Source organism: Oncorhynchus nerka, linkage group LG5, assembly GCF_034236695.1.
Source record: "Oncorhynchus nerka isolate Pitt River linkage group LG5, Oner_Uvic_2.0, whole genome shotgun sequence".
Lineage (NCBI taxonomy): Eukaryota > Metazoa > Chordata > Actinopteri > Salmoniformes > Salmonidae > Oncorhynchus > Oncorhynchus nerka.
Window position 1 is genome coordinate 31,969,579 of NC_088400.1, and position 24,277 is coordinate 31,993,855.

General features: G+C 41.9%; 2 protein-coding genes across 6 annotated transcripts; one reads left to right on the forward strand and one right to left on the reverse strand.

The window, feature by feature from the left end:
* Positions 1–2,377: 2,377 nt before the first annotated feature.
* Positions 2,378–8,092, reverse strand: LOC115129347 (pregnancy-specific beta-1-glycoprotein 7-like). 5 transcript variants are annotated; one of them, XM_065018528.1, is made up of 6 exons: positions 7,947–8,092; positions 6,783–6,878; positions 4,982–5,920; positions 4,370–4,624; positions 3,945–4,045; positions 2,378–3,843 (listed from the first exon to the last, which is right to left on the reverse strand). In XM_065018528.1, exons 3-6 carry the CDS (start codon positions 5,301–5,303, stop codon positions 3,799–3,801), a joined length of 723 nt encoding a protein of 240 aa, XP_064874600.1. In that variant the 5' UTR covers positions 5,304–5,920; positions 6,783–6,878; positions 7,947–8,092; the 3' UTR covers positions 2,378–3,798. The 5 variants fall into 5 exon arrangements, with proteins under 5 accessions (XP_064874600.1, XP_064874599.1, XP_029515452.1 ...); XM_065018527.1 differs by having other exon boundaries at positions 6,783–6,888; XM_029659592.2 differs by lacking the exon at positions 6,783–6,878 and having other exon boundaries at positions 2,378–3,840; positions 7,947–8,086.
* Positions 8,093–8,155: 63 nt separating this feature from the next.
* On the forward strand, positions 8,156–21,307 carry LOC115129147 (nucleolar and coiled-body phosphoprotein 1-like). Its single transcript, XM_029659252.2, has 11 exons — positions 8,156–8,396; positions 9,105–9,166; positions 9,265–9,392; positions 15,434–15,597; positions 15,713–15,856; positions 17,954–18,083; positions 18,196–18,269; positions 18,386–18,611; positions 18,935–19,873; positions 19,967–20,058; positions 20,241–21,307. The coding sequence occupies exons 1-11, from the start codon at positions 8,280–8,282 to the stop codon at positions 20,274–20,276; spliced, it is 2,112 nt and encodes a 703-aa protein (XP_029515112.2). The 5' UTR covers positions 8,156–8,279; the 3' UTR covers positions 20,277–21,307.
* The last annotated feature ends 2,970 nt before the right edge of the window (positions 21,308–24,277 follow it).

Here is a 24,277-nt window from a genome sequence, read left to right on the forward strand (position 1 = left end):
TACCTCGTGTATATAGCCATGTTATTACCTCGTACCCCTACACATTGACTCGGTACTTGTACCTCGTATATACTGTAGCCATGTTTCCGTTACTCATTGTGTCTATTATTGTGTTTTTCATTACTTTTTTTACTTTTCTATTATTTGTCTATTTTCTTTCATTCTGAACTGTCGGGAAGGGCCTGTAAGTAAGCATTTCCCTGTTAGTGTACACTTGTTGTTTACGAAGCATGTGATGAATACAATTTGATTTGCTGTGTGAGGGAGAACTTCATTTTAACAAAGTGTTACAGGTTCATGCTGTTTGTTTTACTTGAGAAAAAGTATTCAAATGCAATTTGTTTTCATATCCTGAGAAAATGTAGGTCCAGAATGTTTCAAAAGTAGTTAATCATGAGAAATTAGGTCCAGAATGTTTCAAAAGTAGTAGATCATGAGAAATTAGGTCCAGAATGTTTCAAAAGTAGTAGATAATGAGAAATTAGGTCCAGAATGTTTCAAAAAGTTACTTGCTTTTATTATTTTCTATGCATTCAAAATCACAAATACCTTTGGAAGTTACAGTAAGAAGGGAAGTGTCTATGCTACAGTTTCCCTGATTAAAGCCATCCCAAACTCATTTCTGTATCTCACAAGCAACATAAAATAAAACACTTCAATATACTGTAATATATACTCCATTCAAATGTTTAACAATAACACTAGAATAGCCTTGTCTCGAGGGACTACCCTTCAAGTTAATGTTCCTCCCTCCCGCACTCTCAGTCTATTGCTTCTGATATTGTTATGTAGACCAGACTGTTGTCTCTTTCCAATTATATGTGACATTTGATTGTCCATTTTTTATATTCTTCTACATATTCCTTGCTAATATGCACTGACTCCCTATTCGCCAGTATCTAATCAACTATCTGCTTGCACCTGTTGTGCCTGTTACACACATAAGCTGTCTTCATAATTTGTTTGTACAGCACTGATGAAGGCATGAGGTCAAAACGTATAATCCGTTTTTGTTTTCTAGCACCTTTTTGTATTCTTTTGAGCATTGATTAAATTAAGTGCATTATTTTTGCATCTCCTTTGGTTATTCCTTTTCATGGTTTTGAGTGCAAGTACCTTTTGAACTCTACATACAGTGCCAGTCAAATGTTTGGACACACCCACTCATTCAAGGGTTTTTCTTAATCTTTACTGTTTTCTACATTGTAGAATAATAGTGAAGACATCAAAACTATGAAATAACTAATCTGGAATAATGTAGTAACAAAAAAATTGTTAAACTAATCAAAATATATAGATTTTTCATAGTAGCTACACTTTGCCTTGATGACAGCGTTGCACACCCTTGGCATCCTCTCAACCAGCTTCACCTGGAATGCTTTTCCAACAGTCTTGAAGGAATTCCAACATATGCTTAGAATGTGTCGGTTGCTTTTCCTTCACTCTGCGATCCAACTCATCCCAAAACATCTCAAATGGGTTAAGGTCGAGTGATTGTGGAAGCCAGATCATCTGATGCAGCACTCCATCACTCTCCTTCTTGGTCAAATAGCCCTTACACAGCCTGAAGTTGTGTTGGGTCATTGTCCTGTTGAAAATCAAATGATCCCACTAAGCACAAACCAGATGGGATGGCATATTGCTGCAGAATGCTGTGGAAGCCATGCTGGTTAAGTGTGCCTTGAATTCAAAATAAATCACAGCCTGTGTCACCAGCAAAGCACCATCACACCTCCTCCTCCAACCTTCACGGTGGGAACAACACGTGCGGAGATCATCCGTTCACCTACTTTGCGTCTCACAAAGACACGGCGGTTGGAACCAAAAATCAAACATTTTGACTCATCAGACCAAAGGGCAGATTTCCACTGCTCTAGTGTTTCTTTTTCAAAGCAAGTCTCTTCTTCTTATTGGTGTACTTTTATAATGGTGTCTTTGCAGCAATTCAACCATGAAGGCCTGATTCACGCAGTCTCCTCTAAACAGTTGATGTTGAGATGTTTCTGTTACTTGAACTCTGTGAAACATTTATTTGGGATGGATTTTCTGAGACTGGTAACTCTAATGAACGTATCCTCTGCAGCAGAGGTAACTCTGGGTCTTCCTTTCTTCCTGTGGTGGTCCTCATGAGAACTTGTTTCATCATAGAGCTTGATGGTTTTTCCAACTTCACTTTCAAAGTTCTTGAAATTTACCGCATTGACTGACCTTTATGTCTAAAAGTAATGATGGACTGTCGTTTCTTTGCTTATTTGAGCGGTTCTTGCCATAATATGGACTTGGTCTTTTACCAAATAGGGCTTTCTTCTGTATATCACCCTTACCTTGTCTGTAACGGCTTTCTTGTGGAGAACGATAAGCGGACCAAAATGCAGCGTGGTGGTTACTCATGTTCTTTAATGGAAAATAAACGATACATGAAATAACTAAAATCTACAAAACAACAAACGGAACGTGAAAACCTATACAGCCCTATCTGGTGCAAACACAAAGACAGGAACAATCACCCACAAAACACTCAAAGAATATGGCTGCCTAAATATGGTTCCCAATCAGAGACAACGATAATCACCTGCCTCTGATTAAGAACCGCCTCAAGGCAACCATAGACTTTCCTAGACAACCCTACTCAGCCACAAAAAAAACACACCACAAAATAAACCCATGTCACACCCTGGCCTGACCAAATAAAGAAAGAAAACACAAAATACTAAGACCAAGGCGTGACATTGTCACATCACAATTGATTGGCTCAAACGCATTAAGAAGGGTAAAGAATCCACAAATTAACTTTTAACAAGGGACTCCTGTTAATTGAAATGCATTCCCGGTGACTAACTCATCGCCCATCATTCTAGGAAGTAGGAGACAGATCTGGTGACGTGAGATGTGGTCTATGACATTGTGATGTTTGACTGACTACACCTCAACATTGGCTCTTCATGAAGGGAAGTGCTACAGTCTGTGTGATAACATTTCTTTCAGTGGACCCATAGAAAAGTCAGAAAAACCTGCACATTGTCACTTAGTTTGTTGTGCTTTAAACAAAAAGTAGATCATGAAAATGACACACAATGACTGTTTTTCAAATAACCAACAGATGATTTAATGTTGATGGATGTGGTTATGACTCTATGTACCAACTACAGTAGACTATGAAAATAAAAATGACTCCATGGTTACACATAAAATGCATTTCTCATTATTTTGATTATTAAGCAGTCACATATGTGTAGTTCAGCCAGAGCAATATGTAGAGCTTGTGAAAGTTACCATTTGTAATTTATAATTATTTGGCAAGTTATTAAAATGAGGTCCAGAATGTTTTAAAAGTAGTAAATAATGAGAAATTATGTCCAGAATGTTTCAAAAATGGTAGATTCTGAAAAATAATGTCCAGGATTTTTTTAAAGTAATAGTTCATAGAAAATGAGGTTCAGAATGTTTTAAAAGTTGCTTGCTTGTATTTCTATGAATTCAACATCACACAAATACGCTATATTAAAGCATAATAAAGTTAAGAAGGAAAGCATTTTGTTACCTTTCACCATTTAACAAGTCTTCCCAATATCATACATTTAGGTTACTGTATGTCACAAGCAACATAAAACAAAACACTGCAATGCAATACACTGTACTATAAGCTCAGTATAAATTCTAAATGATAATAAAAGCCTAATTAAACCTTTTATTAAAGAGCGAAAACAAATATTTTCAATGATTGCCAATATTAAATCATCATCATGTAATCTCACAGCCTAGTTGGTCTCCATAGCACCTCTCAGGACATTAACACCCTCATCTGAGTCCCACCATGATCCACCTGAGACTGCATACACTCTGCTTACTCAACATCAGAGAGAGAGAGAGAATTAAAGCAGAATAAAATGAGAAACGTATTAAACAAAATACCTTCAATAAAGGTACAATGGTGCATTACTGACCTGATGACAGGTTTCCTTCTTGTAGAAACAGTAGGATCCCAGACAGACTGTCAGAAGAATGAAGACTTCAGCGAGTTGGAAATAAACAAACACACTGACTCCTGGTTCCAGGGAACAGAAGGGAGACAGAATGACACTTAAATGAAGTATTCAGCTAATTTTGACAAGCTATGTGTTAGAAAAATTGTCAAAAATCAGATTTATTGACGTTTCCATGTGGTCTATATTAAAGAAAATATCAAAGGGATGTAAAAGGGACTAATTTCGTAGAACGACCCTAAAGGTCATGATGACAATGACGATGAAGTCAATCATCATCATTAATATCAATATAATCATGTATTATTTTGCATGATGTGTCTGCTAAACTAAACAAAGTGACACAGAGAGTACAGGGTTGACAATGTGAGAGTAGAGTAGCTTACCTGGACAAGGTGAGATTCTCTTGCTGATAGAATCACTGCTGATGTAGTTTCTGACGGTACAGGTGAGATTTCCTGACAGGCCTTTCTTCAGAGTGATGGTGTTTGTCTCGTTATCAAAAGAGGCATCAGTGTCGTTCAGCGTCTGTCCATCCAGAGTCCAGCTGTACTGGGGACCATCCCCCTCAGAGGAGCAGGAAACCCTCATCTCTCCATGGGACAGACACTCAGAGGACAGCTGAGGACTGGACACTGGAGCTGTGGGGGAAGAAGGATATGTAACTGTAGTAAGAGGGAAAAACACATTACAACACAACACCAGCCATTCTTCTTTAAAGTCACAGAAACTACTGTAGTCGACAGGAGCAGCAGATTCATGACACACAATGACTGTATTTCAAATAACCAACAGGTGATTTAATGTTGATGGATGTGGTTATGACTCTATGTACCAACTACAGTAGACTATGAAAATTAAAATGACTCCATGGTTACACATAAAATGCATTTCTCATTATTTGTATTATTAGGAAGTCACATATTTGTAGTTTAGCCAGAGAAATAGCTTGTCAAAGTTATCATTTGTAATAATTATTTGGCAAGTTAGTTATTTACCTTCGATGAACAGTTGTAGTCCTCTGGTCCCTGATGATTTCCCTTCTGAAACATATTTTCCGAGCAGGTATTCACCAGAATCATTCCTTCTTGTGTTATTTAACCTGAATGTCCCATTGTTTATAAAGAAGTGTACTCTGTCTTCAATGGGGGTGTATTTTATTACCCATTTGTCCTTCTTCATTTTCAGTATCTCTGTTTTAGCACCAGTTGAGCCTTTATAAAATGAGAGATCATCATACCTCGTGGCATCAGTCACCAGCTGGAGATAGACAGTTCCGGCGTCGTTAGTGAGACAGGCAAACACTATCATCACTATCATACACGGGAGAAGTAAATCACTGGGAAAACCAGCACTCTGAAAGACGTGTGTCACAAAACAAACAATACCTCATAGTGATGTGGTGCAAGAACTGAACAACATAGTGTGTGTAGATGACATACAGGTGTGTGAAAAGGTGATCAAAATTCAGGTGATTGGGATTTGGAGAGTGAGCTGCGTTCAGGGGATCTACGTGTTTGAGAGTGTGAGTTGGAAGCAAACGTAACAAAAACATATTAAATCAATAACAGAAGGACACACTACGGCAAGTGTATACAGGTTAGTTGTTCATTTACATTTTATGAAAATATGTACAGAAATATGGGAACGTTAGATACTAATAGTTACAGTAACAAAAGAAGCAACAGAGCTTTAATGTTATGTCTAAATATCAACCCTTCACAAGAATCTCTCTCATTGGTCAAGCTGTATTCCAGCATACACAGTCTCCTCCCGCCCCTCAGGTCTGTCTCTCTCTGTGGTTGGTCTGGAACCCTTCAATACTACAACGTGTCCATACTCCACATCCTCTGGAACCTCCCTGTGTTTCTCCATCTTCTTTAGAATATTGATGTCAGCATATTCCAGTTCTGGACTCTCATCAGCATCTGTGGGGACTGGGGAGATGTGACATGAGTGTTTGGGGGGGAAAAGGGTAGGATACTGCACAGATTGTTTGTTGACATTTAACATTTGGGGGTATGTTTTTTATTTTTTTATTTGACCCTGTTTTCTCCCCAATTTTGTGGTATCCAATTGTTTTTAGTAGCTACTATCTTGTCTCATCGCTACAACTCCCGTACGGGCTCGGGAGAGACGAAGGTTGAAAGTCATGCGTCCTCCAATACACAACCCAACCAAGACGCACTGCTTCTTAACGCAGCGTGCATCCAACCCGGAAGCCAGCCACACCAATGTGTCGGAGGAAACACTGTGCACCTGGCAACCTTGGTTAGCGCGCACTGCGCCCGGATGACGCCAGGCCAATTGTGCTTCGCCCCACGGACCTCCCGGTCGCGGCCGGTTACGACAGAGCCTGGGCGCGAACCCAGAGTCTCTGGTACAGCGCCCTTAACCATTGCGCCACCCGGGAGGCCTCATTTGGGGGTATGTTAAACATCTCCAATCCAAAATTAAATCTAGAATTGGCTTCCTATTTCGCAACAAAGCATCCTTCACTGATGCTGCCAAACATACCCTCGTAAAACTGACCATCCTACCGATCCTCGACTTCGGCAATGTCATTTACAACATAGCCTCCAACACTCTACTCAGCAAATTGGATGCAGTCTATCACAGTGCCATCCGTTTTGTCACCAAAGCCCCATATACTACCCACCACTGCGACCTGTACGCTCTCGTTGGCTGGCCCTCGCTTCATTCTCGTCGCCAAACCCACTGGCTCCAGGTCATCTACAAGTCTCTGCTAGGTAAAGCCCCACCTTATCTCAGCTCACTGGTCACCATAGCAGCACCCACCCGTAGCATGCGCTCCAGCAGGTATATCTCACTGGTCACCCCCAGAGCCAATTCTTCCTTTGGCCGTCTCTCCTTCCAGTTCTCTGCTGCCAATGACTGGAACAAACTGCAAAAATCACTAAAGCTGGAGACTCTTACCTCCCTCACTAGCTTTAAGCACCAGCTGTCAGAGCAGCTCACAGATCACTGCACCTGTAAATAGCCCATCCAACTACCTCACCCCCATGCTGTATTTATTTATCTTGCTCCTTTGAACCTCAGTATCTCTACTTGCACATTCATCTTCTGCACATTTTACTATTCCAGTGTTTAATTGCTATATTGTAATTACTTCGCCACCATGGCCTATTTATTGCCTTACCTCATTTGCACATGCTGTATATAGACTTTTTCTACTGTATTATTGATTGTATGTTTGTTTATTCCATGTGTAACTCTGTGTTGTTGTATGTGTCGAACTGCTTTGCTTTATCTTGGCCAGGTCGCAGTTGCAAATGAGAACTTGTTCTCAACTAGCCTACCTGGTTAAATAAAGGTGAAATAAATTTAAAAAATACTGTATTTTATACCATCTATTGCACCTTGCCTATGCCGCTCGGCCATTGCTCATCCATATATGTATATGTACATATTCTCATTCACTCCTTTTAGATTTGTATGTATTAGGTAGTTGTTGGGGAATTGTTCGGTTACTTGTTCGATATTACTGCACTGTCCGAACCAGAAGCCCAAGCATTTCGCTACACTCGCATTAACATCTGCTAAGCATGTGTATGTGACCAATAAGATTTGATTTGACAGTGTTCGAGTGTTAGAGCTAGCTTGCTAAATAGCGATTTTCGTATTTTATTTATCCGTTATTTTACCAGGTAAATTGACTGAGAACACGTTCTCGTTTGCAGCAACGACCCGGGGAATAGTTACAGGGGAGAGGAGAGAGATGAATGAGCCAATTGTAAATTGGGGATTATTAGGCGACCGTGATGGTTTGAGGGTCAGATTGGGAATTTAGCCAGGACACCGGGGTTAACACCCATACTCTTACGATAAATTAATTTTATGACAGAAAAATGTGCATAACCATTTGTCTTTACATTAACTAGCATAATCCTCTCAATTGTACATTTGTTTTGCATGATTCGTTTTGACGTTAAAATGACTTACATTTGCTTCCATCGTAGTTTTCTTGTCAGCCATTTTTGATGAAGAAAGACACCAGCGTTGGATCCCATCGCGTCAAATTCATCATGGGAAACACTCGATATGACTTTGCATAATGTTGGAAAAAATGTACAATACCCAGTCAGTGCATCCGCAGTGGCAGCACTACAATTCCCATCATGCACACGGTCTTGGGCGGATAGACACTCATGGGCCAAAGTTGAAAGTTTACCATGCCCGATGTGAAGAACGAAAGCATGCACACCGATGTGGCCAAGTTTATTAAATTAGTTAAAATGTAACGTTATCTTGTTGTGTTTGTGTTAACGTTTGAATATGTCTTTAAGGGAGGTGCATGCTTCAAATCAAAAATTGAACCATTTGATCTACCAGTATTTAAAAGAGAATGGCTTCCAGAAAGCTGCAGAAGAACTCAAGAAGCATGTGAAGAAGGTCGCTATATCTATTATGTTTCTTGTGTTAACGTCTGAATATGTCTTTAAAGAAGGAGCATGCTTCAAATCAAAAATTGAACCATTTGATCTACCAGTATTTAAAAGAACGGCTTCCAGAAAGCTGCAGAACTCAAGAAGCATGTGAAGAAGGTCGATATATCTATTATGTTTCCTGCTTAATGCCATTGTAACATTAGCGCTATCTCCTTAGGAAACGTGTTACGATGTAATAAAATAGTTTTAACAGTGTAGCTAGGAGGAACAGCCGAAAAGACGCTTGAACAAGAGTCTATGCAACAAGAATCAATTGCAGGGTTCCCCAATAGCCCGCGCCTGCTTATTTGAACCCTGTTCCCAAGTACACAAGTAAGAGAGTCATATGTGTCAATGATTCTGTTTTTGTCCAATACTATATATTTCTGGGATTCTTGCGGTCAATTTGCAGTGTATAAATTATTTAGAACTATGTTCCGGTCTCCGCTCAAGGAAAAATCGGCCCGCGCCTGAATCTTATTGGGGACCCCTACTATATGCTCTCTACCAGTGCCAGTGCCATGAAGGTTCGGACCTCTTGGTAGAGGCTGTAGACTATACATGGAGATTACACTAATAGATTGAACTCTGCTGTGTAGAGTTTCTTGTTTTCATTATGTAGCTAGCTAGATATCCCTGTCTTTGATTTTGTCAGTCTTTATTTTTTGTATAGGGTGGAGAACCAGAAGCCTTGTCAACATCACTACTGGAGATCTACAATAAATGGTTCGGAGAGTGAGTAGCCTACACTTTTTCTTAAAATACCAGCCATTATTTTGTCTGATAAATTGATTGCATTGGGTTTGATTTTAACATTCAACTGTGTTCTTAAGTACTTCCAAGACCACAGAAAAGGGAACAGGACCGGATTCTTCCAAGTTAAAAAAGAACTGTCAAGCAGACCCTGAAAGCAGCACAGAGAGCTCAAGTTCAGCAGAGGAAGAAAGAAAACCTGTGAAAGGTACAGCCTTTATCTCCAATCATCTAACAGCTCCTGTTAAAGGTACAGCCTTTATCTCCAATCATCTAACAGCTCCTGTTAAAGGTACAGCCTTTATCTCCAATCATCTAACTAACTGTAGTGTCAAACATACAGTATAGGAGACTAAATCCAAAGTAAACAACAACCACTCATTTTGGAATGAGATGTTTGACAAGCAGGTGTCCACATACTCTTGGTCATATAGTGTACAATGCCTTCAGAAAGTATTCAGACCCCTTGACTTTTTCCACATTTTGTTATGTTACAGCCTGACATTTCACATTCTTAAAATAAACTGGTGAGCCTAACTGAACTAAGACAGGGAATTTTTACGAGGATTGAATGTCAGGAATTGTGAAAAACTGAGCTTTTAAATGTATTTTGCTACGGTGTATGTAAACTTCCAATTTCAACTGTATATATGGCCTTGACTAGAATACAATATATACATATGAAGTGTGTAAAACAGTATGTAAACATGATTAAAGTGGCCAGTATTCCATGTCTATGTACATTGGGTGACAATCTTTAAGGTGCAGGAATGAGTAACCAGGTGGTAGCCGGCTAGTGACAGTGACTGGACGGAGGCCTGCTAGTGGCAACTATTTACGAGTCTGATGAAGTTGTTTTTCAGTCTCTCTGTCCCAGCGTTGATGCACCTGTACAGCCCTCTCCTTCTGGAGTCCTTGATGATCTTCTTGGCCTTCCTGTGACACTGGGTGCTGTAGTTGTCCTGGAGGGCAGGCAGTGTGCTCCCAGTGATGTGTTGGGCTGACTGAACCACTGTCTGGAGAGCCTTGCGGTTGCGGACGGTGCAATTGCCGTAGAAGTCGGTGATACAGCCCGACAGGAAGTTGTGATGGTCTTAGGGGCCCAGCCAACTTTCTTCAGCCTCCTGAGGTTGAAGAGGCACTGTTGCGCCTTCTTCACAACACGGTCTGTGTGGGTGGACCATTTAATTTTGTTAGTGATGTGTACGCCGAGGAACAGATATATCAACCCAGTCTGTCAGACAGCACCAGGAGCAGAGACATCACATCAACCCAGTCTGTCACAGACAGCACCAGGAGCAGAGACATCACATCAACCCAGTCTGTCACAGACAGCACCAGGAGCAGAGACATCACATCAACCCAGTCTGTCACAGACAGCACCAGGAGCAGAGACATCACATCAACCCAGTCTGTCACAGACAGCACCAGGAGCAGAGACATCACATCAACCCAGTCTGTCACAGACAGCACCAGGAGCAGAGACATCACATCAACCCAGTCTGTCACAGACAGCACCAGGAGCACAGACATCACATCAACTCAGTCTGTCACAGACAGCACCAGGAGCAGAGACATCACATCAACCCAGTCTGTCACAGACAGCACCAGGAGCACGGACATCACATCAACTCAGTCTGTCACAGACAGCACCAGGAGCAGAGACATCACATCAACCCAGTCTGTCACAGACAGCACCAGGAGCAGAGACATCACATCAACCCAGTCTGTCACAGACAGCACCAGGAGCAGAGACATCACATCAACCCAGTCTGTCACAGACAGCACCAGGAGCAGAGACATCACATCAACCCAGTCTGTCACAGACAGCACCAGGAGCAGATACATCACATCAACCCAGTCTGTCACAGACAACACCAGGAGCAGAGACATCACATCAACCCAGTCTGTCACAGACAGCACCAGGAGCAGAGACATCACATCAACCCAGTCTGTCACAGACAGCACCAGGAGCAGAGACATCACATCAACCCAGTGTGTCACAGACAACACCAGGAGCAGAGACATCACATCAACCCAGTCTGTCACAGACAGCACCAGGAGCAGAGACATCACATCAACCCAGTCTTGTCACAGACAGCACCAGGAGCAGAGACAAAACATTTCCAGTAAGATGAGAATAATAGCAAGGCGTGTCAGAGAGTATGGCAGCTCTATTCCCTCTGTCACCTTTTCTGTCTCAGTCTCAGAGTAAAAATTCTTTGAAGATAAATACACAACGCAGAGGATGAGAGGACGAGAGTACTAATGGTCAATAGGGAATTGTCAATGTAAATACTTGGCCTTCGGTTCAACATCTGTAGAATCTGTGGAATGTCAGTCCTGGACTGAGCTACGTGTGCCACGTTTTCATTGGTCTGTACTTTGAGTCTGGAGCAAGTTCTTTGGCCATTGGCGCAGTTGTACTGCAAGGACATCTGATTGGTCATCCCCAGGCTAGGGTGGGGGGTTATAAATGGCATCCTGTTCCTTTGTTCTGTGGAGAAAAGCTGAGGACAGGGGAGACTGAACATCTATCTCCCAGCATAACATCTATGATTTGTCCTTCTCAAATAAACCTTTTTTTCTCCCTCTGATTTGCTTTGGAGTTTGTGTTATTGAAGAACAACATCAACTGCTAACAATGAGATGAGATGTGAGTCTGAAGGAAGGTTCATCATTACTACTGTGTACTGATAGAGATAACCCAGTGAGCAAAATGTGTCAAAAATATGGTTTGGAAAAGAAGGTTTGGTTTTCAACCAAAATATGTCTTTTTCAACGTCTTGTGCTCATTGGGAAAGCAAGGTCTGAGATGGGTCTGAGACAGAGAGATACAGCTATGCAGCAAGACTTGTCTTTTGGACTGTGAGTCAAAGGAACAGATAAGGATGTGAAATTGGTATTCTAAAGAGACATATTCATAACTCAAGGCTTGTGAAGTCTATCCTGATAAATACCGGCTTGTGAAGTCTATCCTGATAAATACCGGATGTCTGAGGAATGTTTAAGACGGTGAAGGAAAGGATTTGATGCAGAATAAATTTGACGTATGAAGGTTTCTAATATCTACACAGATGGAGATCCATATCTGAGGACTGTGGAGGAAAGGAATGGACATTCATGAGCAATTGATTTTGTGAAGAGATATGTTTATGTCTCAAGGCTCACAAAGTCTATCTTGATAAAGATACACTACATGACCAAAACTATGTGGACATATGCTCGTCGAACATCTCATTCCAGAATCATGGGGATTAATATGGAGTTGGTCCCCCTTTGCTGTCATAACAGTCTACACTCTTCTGGGAAGACTTTCCACTAGATGTTGAAACATTGCTGCGGGGATTTGCTTCCGTTCAGCCACGAGCATTAGTGAGGTCGGGCACTGATGTTGGGCAATTAGGCCTGGCTCGCGGTGTTCAATTAATCCCAAAGATGTGTGATGGGGTTGAAGTCAGGGCTCTGTGCAGGCTAGTCAAGTTATTGTGCTGACATTGCTTCCAGAGACAGTTTGAAACTCGGGAGTGAATGTTGCAACCAAGGAAAGACGTTTTTTACGCACTTCAGCACTCGTCGGTCCCATTCTGTGAGTTTGTGTGGCCTTCCACTTCGCGGCTGAGCCATTGTTGCTCCTAGACGTTTCCAATTCACAATAACAGCACTTAAAGTTGACAAGGACAGCTCTAGCAGGGCCGACATTTGATGAACTGACTTGTTGGAAAGGTGGCATCCCTTAGGCCATTCTACTGCCAATGTTTGTCTATGGAGATTGCATGGCTGTGTGCTTGATTTTATACACCTGTCAGCAACACTCATTTGAAGGTGTGTCCACATACTTTTGTATACACTACACCACGTATTCCCAAACTGCAGTATGCGCAATGCCATCGGGGGTGTGCCAAATACAAATGTAATTCACATTTAAAAACAAAACATTTATATTTTCCAACGGGGCTATACATTTGGGTGAGTTTTTTTTTCTTTTCTGGGTAACCTCGTTTCACTGCCAAAAATAAAATGAAACTATCTTGTGTTCAGTGAAATAACAACACAATGTCAAATACAGGTAGCCTAGTCAAATAATTAACACCCAATCCCATTAACTGCTACTCTCTTGCAGGAAACCTTCACTCTTGCGCAGACATTTATAAATTAAACATGGCAATTTGAAAAATAAACCATGGGAGTTTATTTTAGCAAGAATAAATACGACTTTCGTGTAGTAAGATGTATAAAAGCAACAGATACCATTAATAAGAAGGGGCTAGAAGCGTCTTATATGGTGAGCTACCAAGTGGCTAGGACAGGCAAGCCCCATACTATTGTGTAGGACTTAATTCTTCCTGCTGCCACGAATATGGCTGGGACAAAGATGGGGGAAAAGACCCCAAAAACTATACTGACAATGCCGTCATCAAACAACACTGTTTCACGACGCATCAGTGTCCTGGCAGGAGTTGTTTTGAAACAATTACTGCTTCTTATACAAGCCAGTGAATTATATGCGTTACAGCTGGGATGAGTCAACAGATGTGGCGGGCCTGGCACAGCTCCTGGTATATGCCCGTTACATTTATGGCAGGTCAATTAAGGAAGACATCCTCTTCTGCAAACCACTGGAAACCAGGACAACATGAGAGGATATTTGTATTGTACTGGACAGCTTTGTGATATCAAATGGACTTTGGTGGTCAAGATGTGTTGGTATCTGTACTGATGTCGCAAAAGCCATGACAGAGTGCAAGCAGTTGCTCCCGATGCCACTTGGGTACACTGCAGCATCCACCGAGAGGCTCTTGCTGCCAAGGGAATGCCTGACAGCTTGAAAGACATTTTGGACACTACAGTGAAAATGGTTAACTTGGTTAAAGCAAGGCCCCTGAACTCTCGTGTATTTTCTGCATTATGCAATGATATAGGCAGTGACCATGTAACGCTTTTACAACATACAGAAGTGCGCTGGTTATCAAGGGGCAAAGTATTGACACTTTTTTATTGAAAGACGAGCTTGAAGTTTTCTTTACTGACCATTATTTTCACTTGTCTGACCGCTTGCATGATGATGAGTTTCTCACACGACTGGCCTGTCTGGGGGATGTTTTTTCCCGCCTGAATGATCTGAATTGCAGGGACTCTCCGCAACTATATTCAATGTGCGGGACCAAATTAAGGCTATTGTTAAGAAGTTGGAACTCTCCACTGTCATAATTAACAAGGACTGCATACATATCTTTCCATCATTGTATGATTTTTTTTTGTGCAAATGAACTCAAGCTTAAGGACAATGTCAAATGTGATATAGCGAAGCACCTGAGTGAGCTGGGTGCGCAATTACGCAGGTATTTTCCCGAAACGGACGACACAAACTACTGGATTTGTTATCCCTTTCATGCCCTGCCTCCAGTCCACTTACCGATATCTGAAAAAGAGAGCCTCATCGAAATTGCAAAAAGCAGTTCTGTGAAAATGTAATTTAATCAGAAGCCACTGCAAGATTTCTGGATAGGGCTGCGCTCAGAGTATCCTGCCTTGGCAAATCGCGCTGTTAAGACACTGATGCCCTTTGCAACCACGTACCTACGTGAGAGTGGATTCTCGGCCCTCACTAGCATGAAAACTAAATACAGGCACAGACTGTGTGGGGGAAATGATTTAAGTGAGACTCTCTCCAATACAAACCAACATTGCAGAGTTATGTGCATCCTTTCAAGCACACCCTTCTCCTTAACCTGAGGTGAGTTATTCACCATTTTTGATGATCAAATAAGGTTTTATATGTAAGATGGCTAAATAAAGAGAAAAATTATTGATTATTATTATATTATTATTTGTGCCCTGGTCCTATAAGAGCTCATTGTCACTTCCCATGAGCCGGGTTGTGACAGAAACTCATTCTTATGTTTAATAAATGTATCGTATAGTGTGTGTGTGGCAGGCTTACAATGATGGCAAAAAACAACATTTAAAAGTACACTGACCCTGGTGCTAGAGGGGGTAAGCAGCTGGAGGTTGAATGTTTGAAGGGGTACGGGACTATAAAATGTTTGGAAACCACTGTACTAGCTGATAGAAGATAGGTAAATTACCAATCCAACAGTTTGAAAATAGCAGAGCACTGGCTTTAACGGGTCGGAATTGCCAAGAACGTGCGTTTGACACTGGTGCCGCCTTAATGCCAGCTGGAATTAGAGCCCTGAAGATCATGTATGTCGTGTTCTTTAACTCTGAGGATATCTGTCTTTCCAGGCTCCCAGACCCCAAAGCATCAGAGCCCAGCTACTGCCAGACCAGCTAAGGGCAAGGCTGCAGTGCAGAGCACCTCTGGAGGAAAGGCCACAGTGGGGGAGAGCTCTGGGTCTGACAGCTCAGAGGTCTCTGAAGACTCAGAGAGTGAGGAGACACCACCACAGGTGAGGAATCACACTGGTCAGTTCAGAGGTTAACACTGATAGGTCATGATGTCAAAGTGAGATATTCTTCCTGTTAATGATGGTGTCCTCTGTTCCTCTCCCCCACTGTTTAAAGAAAATCCCCGTGACACCCAAAGCCAATCATGTTCCAGCTGCAAAGGTCAAGGCCAGGTCAGCGGTCACACCATTGACCCTGAACAAGAAACCAGCAGAGAGCAGCTCAGGGAGTGAAGATGAGAGCCAGAGTCTGCTTCCACAGGTGAAATAGGAGGGGGTGGAGATACAGATGTTTCAAGTCTTAATGTCACATGCACAAGTACAGGAAAATGCCTTTTGTTTGGACACACCTACTCATTCAAGGGTTTTTCTTTATTTTTACTATTTTCTACATTATAGAATAATCGTGAAGACATCAAAACTATGAAATAACACATATGGAATCATGTAACTAAAAAAGTGTTAAACAAATCAACATTTATTTTAGATTCTTCGAAGTAGCCACCCTTTGCCTTGATGACAGCTTTGCACACTCTGCTTGCTTTGGGACTATGCGTGTGTGTTTGGACCATCTTTAGTGATTTGAACACTGAGGAACTTGAAGCTGTCTACCTGCTCCACTGCCACCCCATCAATGTGGATGGTGAGTGAGGGCAGTGTGGAGAGCAATTGAAACTGCGTCATCTATGGACCTGTTGGGGATGTATGCATATTGCAGTGGGTCTAAGGTGGCTGGGATGGTGGAGTAGATATATGCCATAACCAGCCCCTCAAAGCACTTCATGATTACAGAATTGAGTGCTACAGGGTGGTAGTCATTGTGGCATGAAGCCTTAGAGTTCTTAGGAACAGGGATGATTGCGGTCATCTTAAAACATGTGTGGATTACAAGAGTTCTTGTCGGTTGTAAGAAATAATAGCGGATACATAACATGAAAGTAGACAAAAAATAGACCGCAAAATAATCACATGGATGGATGGAAGATTGTTGCATTGATGCATTGATTGACAGTAGGGTTGAGTGCTCTGTCTTTGTAGCAGACATCCTCCCCGACAAGCAGACCTGTTTGAGCATGACAAGGCCTTGTGCACAAAGCGACATCCATACAGATGGTTTGTTGAGATCGATGTGGAAGAACTTGACTGGCCTGAACAGAACCCTGACCTTAAAAGCCACTCCTGCGTTTTCTTGGATGTTGTCCTGTTGAAAGGTGAACCTTTGACCCCAGTCTGAGGTCCTGAGCGCTCTGGAGCAGGTTTTCATCAAGGATCTCTCTGTATTTTGCGCCGTTCATCTTTGCCTCGATCCAGACTAGTCTCCCAGTCCCTGCCGCTGAAAAACATCTCCACAGCATGATGCTGCCACCACCATGCTCCACCGTAGGGATAGTCACAGGTTTCCTCCAGACATGATGTTTGGCATTCAGGCCAAATAGTTCAATCTTAGTTTCATCAGACCATAGAATCTTGTTTCTCAGGATCTGAGAGTCTTTAGGTGCCTTTTGGCAAACTCCAAGTTGGCTTTCATGTGCCTTTTAATGAGGAGTGGCTTCTGTCTGGCCACTCTACCATAAATGCCTGATTAGTGGAGTGCTGTGGAGATGGTTGTCCTTCTGTAAGTTTCTCCCATCTCCAGATGAACTCTGGAGCTCTGTTAGAGTGACCATTGGGTTCTTGGTCACCTCCCTGACCAGGGCCCTTCTCCCACGATTGCTCGGTTTGGCCGGTTTGGCCAGCTCTAGGAAGAGACTTGGTGGTTCCAAACTTCTCTCATTTAAAAATGATGGAGGCCACTGTGTTCTTGGTGACCTTCAATGCTACAGACATTATTTAGTGCCTTTCCCCAGATCTCTGCCTTGACACAATCCTGTCTTGGAGCTCTACGGACAATTCTTTCAACTTTATGGCTTGGTTTTTGCTCTGACATGACCTTATATAGACAGGTGTGTGCCTTTCCAAATCATATCCAATCAATTTAATTTACCACATGTAGACTCCAATAAAGTTGTAGAAACATCTCAAGGATGATCAATGGAAACAGGATGCACCTGAGCTCAATTTCGAGTCTCATAGCAAATGGTCTCAATACTTGTAAATAAGGTATTTCTGTTTGTTTGTAATACATTTGCAAAGATTCAGAAAAAAATGTTTTCGCTTTGTATTGTGTGTGGATTGCTGAGATTTTTATTTATTTAATCCATTTTACAGAAGGCTGTAACGTAACAAAATGTGGAAAAAGTCAAGGGGTCTGAATACTTTCTGAGGACACTGTATATCCCTGTGTAGTGCGAAATAATCTTCCTCATTCGTTTTCTTAACACATTTCTTCACTGTTTTATCTGACTTTATGCTGATTCAGACAACAGCTGCCACAACTAAAGCTACACCAGTGAAGCAACCAAAACCAAGTTCAACAGCCAAGACAAAAGCCACTCTTGCTACCCCAGCTAAACCAGTGGTTGCTGCTACGCCAAGCAAGGCACCATCTAGTAAGGATTCCAGTGATTCCAAACAAACTGTGTGTTCTGTTCTGTTCTATGTGTGTTCTGCCTTGATGGTGGTGTAAGTTAATGTAGGTTTGTCTCTTTCCCTTGTATGTAGCTTCCCCAGCCACACCAAAAGGAAAGAAGGTGACCACAAAAGACAAGAAAGCAACAGCAACAAAGAAAGTACAGGTACAGATAACTCTCTAAATTGACTTGTCTCATCTGTACGTGCTCATGGTGAACCACATACTGTTAGCTAGATAACTCCCCCTAACTGACTTATTCTTACCCAACCCTGGTTTCAGGCCTCAGCTTCATCAGCCAAGAGGAAGAGATGTGAAGAGAAACCAGGGGACATGCCCGCTAATGACAAGAGGAAGAAGCCCTCCCCTCCAAAGGCGGAGACTGTCATGGTCGCCATGCCTCAGACCCCTCCTGTTCCTCCTCCTACTGGGGGAGACGAGTCTGACTCAGACTCTGACACCGAACTGGATGTGGAGAAGTGGAAGAAACTGGCACGGGAACTGTCAGGTGAGAGAGAGGGGAGGAAGGGAGGGAGGGGAGGGAGAGATAGAAGAAGAGAGCAGGAGGGACATGAGAGGATGGAGAGGGTTGTGAGTCAGAGAGTGGGTGAAGGATTTAAAATAATAGCAGCCATAAGACAGACAGCATCACCCTTTAATAATTCATTATGTCAATATAAACAGAACTGTATTATGTATTTTACATAAAGTACAGTAGGTGTTGACAGTTCATCTGCATGATGTATTTTACATAAAGTATAGGAGGTGTTCATAGTCGGTCTATGTTAGCCATGTTGTTTATTTACTGTCGACCTACCTCTCTGTCCACAGACGCTGATATTGCCAAAATAGACACCATCACTGCACTGAATGCTCCACCTGCTCCCACCTCACCTGCCTCAGCAGCAAAGAAAACAAGAGCACCGAGGAAGCCCAGGGCTAAATCTACACTGGAAACGCCCCCAAATCCCAGGGCCAAATCTGCAACGAAAACACCAAAACCCAAGGCTGACACTGCAGTGAAAAAGGCTGGTCATGCTAAAAAGTTCAAAGCTACAACTAAAAAAAAAGCCATGGCTGAGAAGAATGGGAAGACCAAGACACCAGCAAAAGACAGTAAAGCCAAGTCTAGTCAAGTGAAGAAGGCAGCACCTCCCTCCCCATCCCCTGAATGCCAAGCAGAGGAGATCAACAGTAATACAGCTGACCTAATAGCTGTAGCAGACAAACAGCCACCCTCCATGCTCTCTACCACAACACTTAATGGAAAACAGACAGCCAAGAAAGGAAAGAGGAAAAATGGGAACATTAGTAAGGCTAAAGCAGATAATAATCTACCAGAACCCAAGAAGAAGAAAAAGAAAAAGGAGATTGTAGAGGAGAAGACGGAACCAGAGAAGAAGAAAAAGAAAAAGGAGATTGTAGAGGAGAAGACGGAACCAGAGAAGAAGAAAAAGGAGAAGACGACTAAGGAGAATGGGGCAGAAAAAGAGAAGGAAAGAAAGAAGAAACAGGAGAAGATGAGCAGGGACAATGAGACTGAGAAGAAACAGGAGAAGATGAGCAGGGACAATGAGACTGAGAAGAAACAGGAGAAGATGAGCAGGGACAATGAGACTGAGAAGAAACAGGAGAAGATGAGCAGGGACAATGAGACTGAGAAGAAACGGGGAAAAGACAAGAACAAGACTAAAGGGAATGGCGTTAAAAGTGACCCACTACTTCCATCCACCACAGGAACGCCTGATCCTCCAACAGAGAAGAAGAAAAGTGAGTGACTCTTTCTCTAAAGTCCTTGTCTCAGACAACAAAATAATTTTATACTGAAGAGTGTCTGTTTAATGTGTGTTATACTCTCTACAGAGAAGAACAAGCTGAAACTCTCAGTGGAGATTGCAGTGCCTGAGACTCCAGTCACCCCTGTACAGGCATCCACAAAGACCCCTCCTAGAAAGGTAAGGAAGCTATCATCCTCATCTTTCCCAAGGTGTAGAAGTAGTAGCAAGATAGACACACATGCTCTTTCTTGACGTTGAATTCCAGCATGTTTATACTGCTCACTGCATGCCTTAGTCCTCAGACCTAGAACTGTTGCAATATACAGAGCCTTAAATGTTTTTGTTTTTGTTCTCCTCAGAAAAATAAATCATCTAAGAGTAAGTCAGGCCTTTAGAGATGAAGGTCACCTACAATGGGGCTGTGTCAAGTGTGGACCTGGACCCAGGATTCTACCTAAATGGTAGTTGAGCAATAATGGTAAAGACTATCTGTCACACAATGGTCTTCCTAGACCAAACCAACTGGGCCCAGCTTTTCAAAAGTTATCTGGATTTCGCCTATCGGGGAGGTTGAAATGCATAGAAATAGAATTAATAGAACAGAAGTCCCCATTCAAGTCAATGATTTGTCTGTCCTATTCATACTATTTATATGCATTTAATTGTATGCGATAGGCGAAATCCAGATAGATAACGTTAGAAAAACCGGGCCCTGGGGATTTGTTCGATTTTCTTTACAACATTGTATACTGTATTAAATGAACACTTTTCCTGTTGGTACATTTTATTGAATTTAAAACATAGATTTTTATTAGTTTATCCCCTCCAAAATGATTGTACAGTTTGCTGTTTTGCATACTATGTGATGTGCTGCAGCTGTCTATGTTACTGTACATTTTAATTATGATGTTTCCTTGCATGTTTGTGTGATAGTGACAAACAGAACGTTTTAAGGAAATGTCAAGTTTACTATAGCATTAGCCCATTCATAGCCGCTAACTACCTTTAGGGCCTATTGATGATAGTAACTTCTGACCAGGGGAGTTTTGTTAAGAGCCCCGACACTCTCTGAATGTGAACATGCATTGCTTGCGGTACGAATTTTGAAACATAAGGAACGTACACTACCGTTTAAAAGTTTGGGGTCACTTAGAAATGTCCTTGTTTTTGAAAGAGAAGCACATTTTTTGTCCATTAAAATAATTTCAAATTGATCAGAAATACAGTGTAGACATTGTTAATAATGTTGTAAATGACTATTGTAGCTGGAAACAGCTGATTTTTTTATGGAATATCTACATAGGTGTACAGAGGCCCATTATCAGCAACCATCACTCCTGTGTTCCAATGCCACGTTGTGTTAGCTAATCCAATTTTATCACTTTAAAAGAGTAATTGATCATTAGAAAACCCTTTTGCAATTATGTTAGCAATTAATTATGTTTAGAAATCTGTTATTCTGATTAAAGAAGCAATAAAAACTTTATTTTATTGCTTTCAAAAACAAGGACATTTCTAAGTGACCCCAAACTTTTGAACAGTAGTGTATATATTCATATCAGTGAGAAAAAAATATACTTTATAGGGTTAAGGTTCCCACACAGCCATTTCTCCATGGTACAGCGCTTGTTTATGGAAAACAGACGGAAAACAGAAGCGACTACCTGTGCTATCTGCGTCTCCGAACGCCTGTGTGTAAACGGAAGGCAGACGCCACAAACGTGTTGTCACTGAACAATACTGTCGGCTGTGTTAATACTGGTTAAAACAGTGTACAGTTAGTGTGTATTTTCCATTTGTGAAATGATTTTGATATGAAATGAAAGTAGAGGGATTTATGTTTCTATAACCGTACCCCAATTGAGAATCGATTTCTGTTTAGATGCTGTTTTGGCTGCCAGAGCCAATTTGCCCTTTAAACAGAACACGTAAGGTCCTTGAACTATAAGGAGTAACTAGCCTCCTTTGACCCATTATTGCGCAGCATCTGCTGCTGTATGTCTTACGTGGTGAATACATATAGCCGATCCGAAATGGAGGTACAGATCAAATTAACCTCAAAATACCAATGAAACCCAGAGCCGTTGTTTTACCCTAACACCCTAGTGATGAATGCATAACCTAAATGGTAAGAGAATCATGAGGTTGAAAAATATTTGAAAGATATTAGGTCTAAGAACATTTTTCAAAAAGTTTCATGGTCAGAAAGCATGTTACTTTTCTACTGTATTTTTAATGAAATTAAAAGTCATATTTTTCTACAGTTTTGTGTTTTTAAGTGCATTTTGTTGCAGTAGGTTGGAGGCACTGGTGCCAATAGCTTTCTCTTGAAGCACTCCTGAAGCACTTTACAGCTGGCCGACTTTATCACCATCATCTCGCACCTTGTCTTAAAACATGACTTTTGACTATTCTACCGATGAAGAAGATAACGTCAACAACTCTTGGTAAAATGTGACGCTAACAAACTCATGTCTTATCAACTTAGCTATCAAACTTATTCAAACGGATAGATTGGTAGATATATGAAATGTTTAGGTTGAACGCAGTCCGCCACAAGGCTGGTCGTCAGGGCAGCGGTTCAGAGTTCAATTCAAGAGGCGAGCACATGAAAAAGGTGAGTTCAGCTAAAGTCAGAACCATGGAGGAATAATTCAACCTAATCATCTGCTATACAATTGGCTACTTTTGCTTTCAGATGCCATTCAAATGTCATTCATGTGCAATCATGTAATGGGAAAAGTCAAATTGTCAATCCATTTTGAAATGTCCAAAGAAAAGTTAGAACCTAATCTAAACTAATGTCTATATTATCGAAAAATAAGTTTGAAGGTTTATACCCTGAATATGAAAGATTGGCACCGGAGGTGATGGCGGCCGTTTTACGGGCTCCTGTTCAATTGTGCTATTTTGTGTGTTTTTTTGCGCTATTTTTTTACTTTTTGTTTTGTACATAATGTTTCCGCCATCGTTTCCTATGACCGAAAATAGCTTCTGGATATCAGAACATCAATAACCTTGAACTGGAGTCGGACGCAAAGGATATACTGCTCTTCCTAGACCAAGCCCAAATCCCCATAATTCGTATGAAGAGGAGATGCCGTTACAGAGGTCGAAAAGCCGGTTGCCTGGCGAGACTGCGTCAGCAAGTGGATAATCCACCTTCACCCTCTGTTCTACTAGCGAACATGCAATCACTGGAGAATAAACTGGATGAGCTCCGTTCGAGACTATCCTATCAAGAGGACATTAAAAACTATAGTATCCTATGTTTCACAGAGTCGTGGCTGAACCAGGACATGGATAATATATAGTTAGCTGGGTTTTCCGTGCATTACCAAGAGAGTTTTCATCTATATATTTCGTGGCTGTCTATTAACCACCACAAACCGATGCTGGCACTAAGACCACATTTTCAACCTCTCCCTGTCCCAGTCTATAATACCTGCATGTTTCAAGCAGACCACCATAGTCCCTGTGCCAAGGTAACCTGCCTAAATGACTACCGCCCCGTTGCACTCACATCTGTAGCCATGAAATGCCTTGAAAGACTGGTCATGGCTCACATCAACACCATCATCCCATAAACACTTGACCCACTCCAATTCACATACCACCCCAATAGATCCATAGATGACGCAATCTCTATTGCACTCCACTCTGCCCTTTCCCACCTGGACAAAAGGAACATTCTACATGTTCATTGTTCATTGGCTACAGCTCAGCATTCAACACCATAGTGCCCTCCAAGCTCATCACTTAGCTATGGACCCTGGGACTAAACAATTGGATCCTGGACTTCCTGACTGGCCGCCCCCAGGTGGTGAGGGTAGGTAACAACACATCCTCCACGTTGACCCCTCAACACCGAGGCCTGTGTTTAGTCCCCTCCTGTACTCCCTGTTCACCCATGACTGCGTGGCCAAGCACGACTCCAACAATATCATTAAGTGTGCCGACGACACGACGGTGGTAGGCCTATAGGGAGGAGGTCAGAGACCTGGCAGTATTGTGCCAAGACAACAACTTCTCACTCAAAATCAGCAAGACAAATGAGCTGATCGTGGACTACAAGAAAAGGAGGGCAGAGCACACCCCCATTCACATCGACAGGGCTGTTGTGGAGCGGGTTGAGAGCTTCAATCAATGTCCTTGGTGTCCATAGCACCTATCACTAGGCTACCTGGGGCGGCAGGTAGCCCATATAGTGCACTTATTTTTACCTGAGCTCTATGGCACCTGCTCAAAAGTAGTGTAATATGTAGGGAAAAGGGTTCCATTTGGGGACGCACACTATAACCTGGGTGTTTTTTTTTTTTAAATGTACTTTTATTTAACTAGGCAAGTCAGTTAAGAACAAATTCTTATTTTCAATGACGGCCTAGGAACAGTGTGT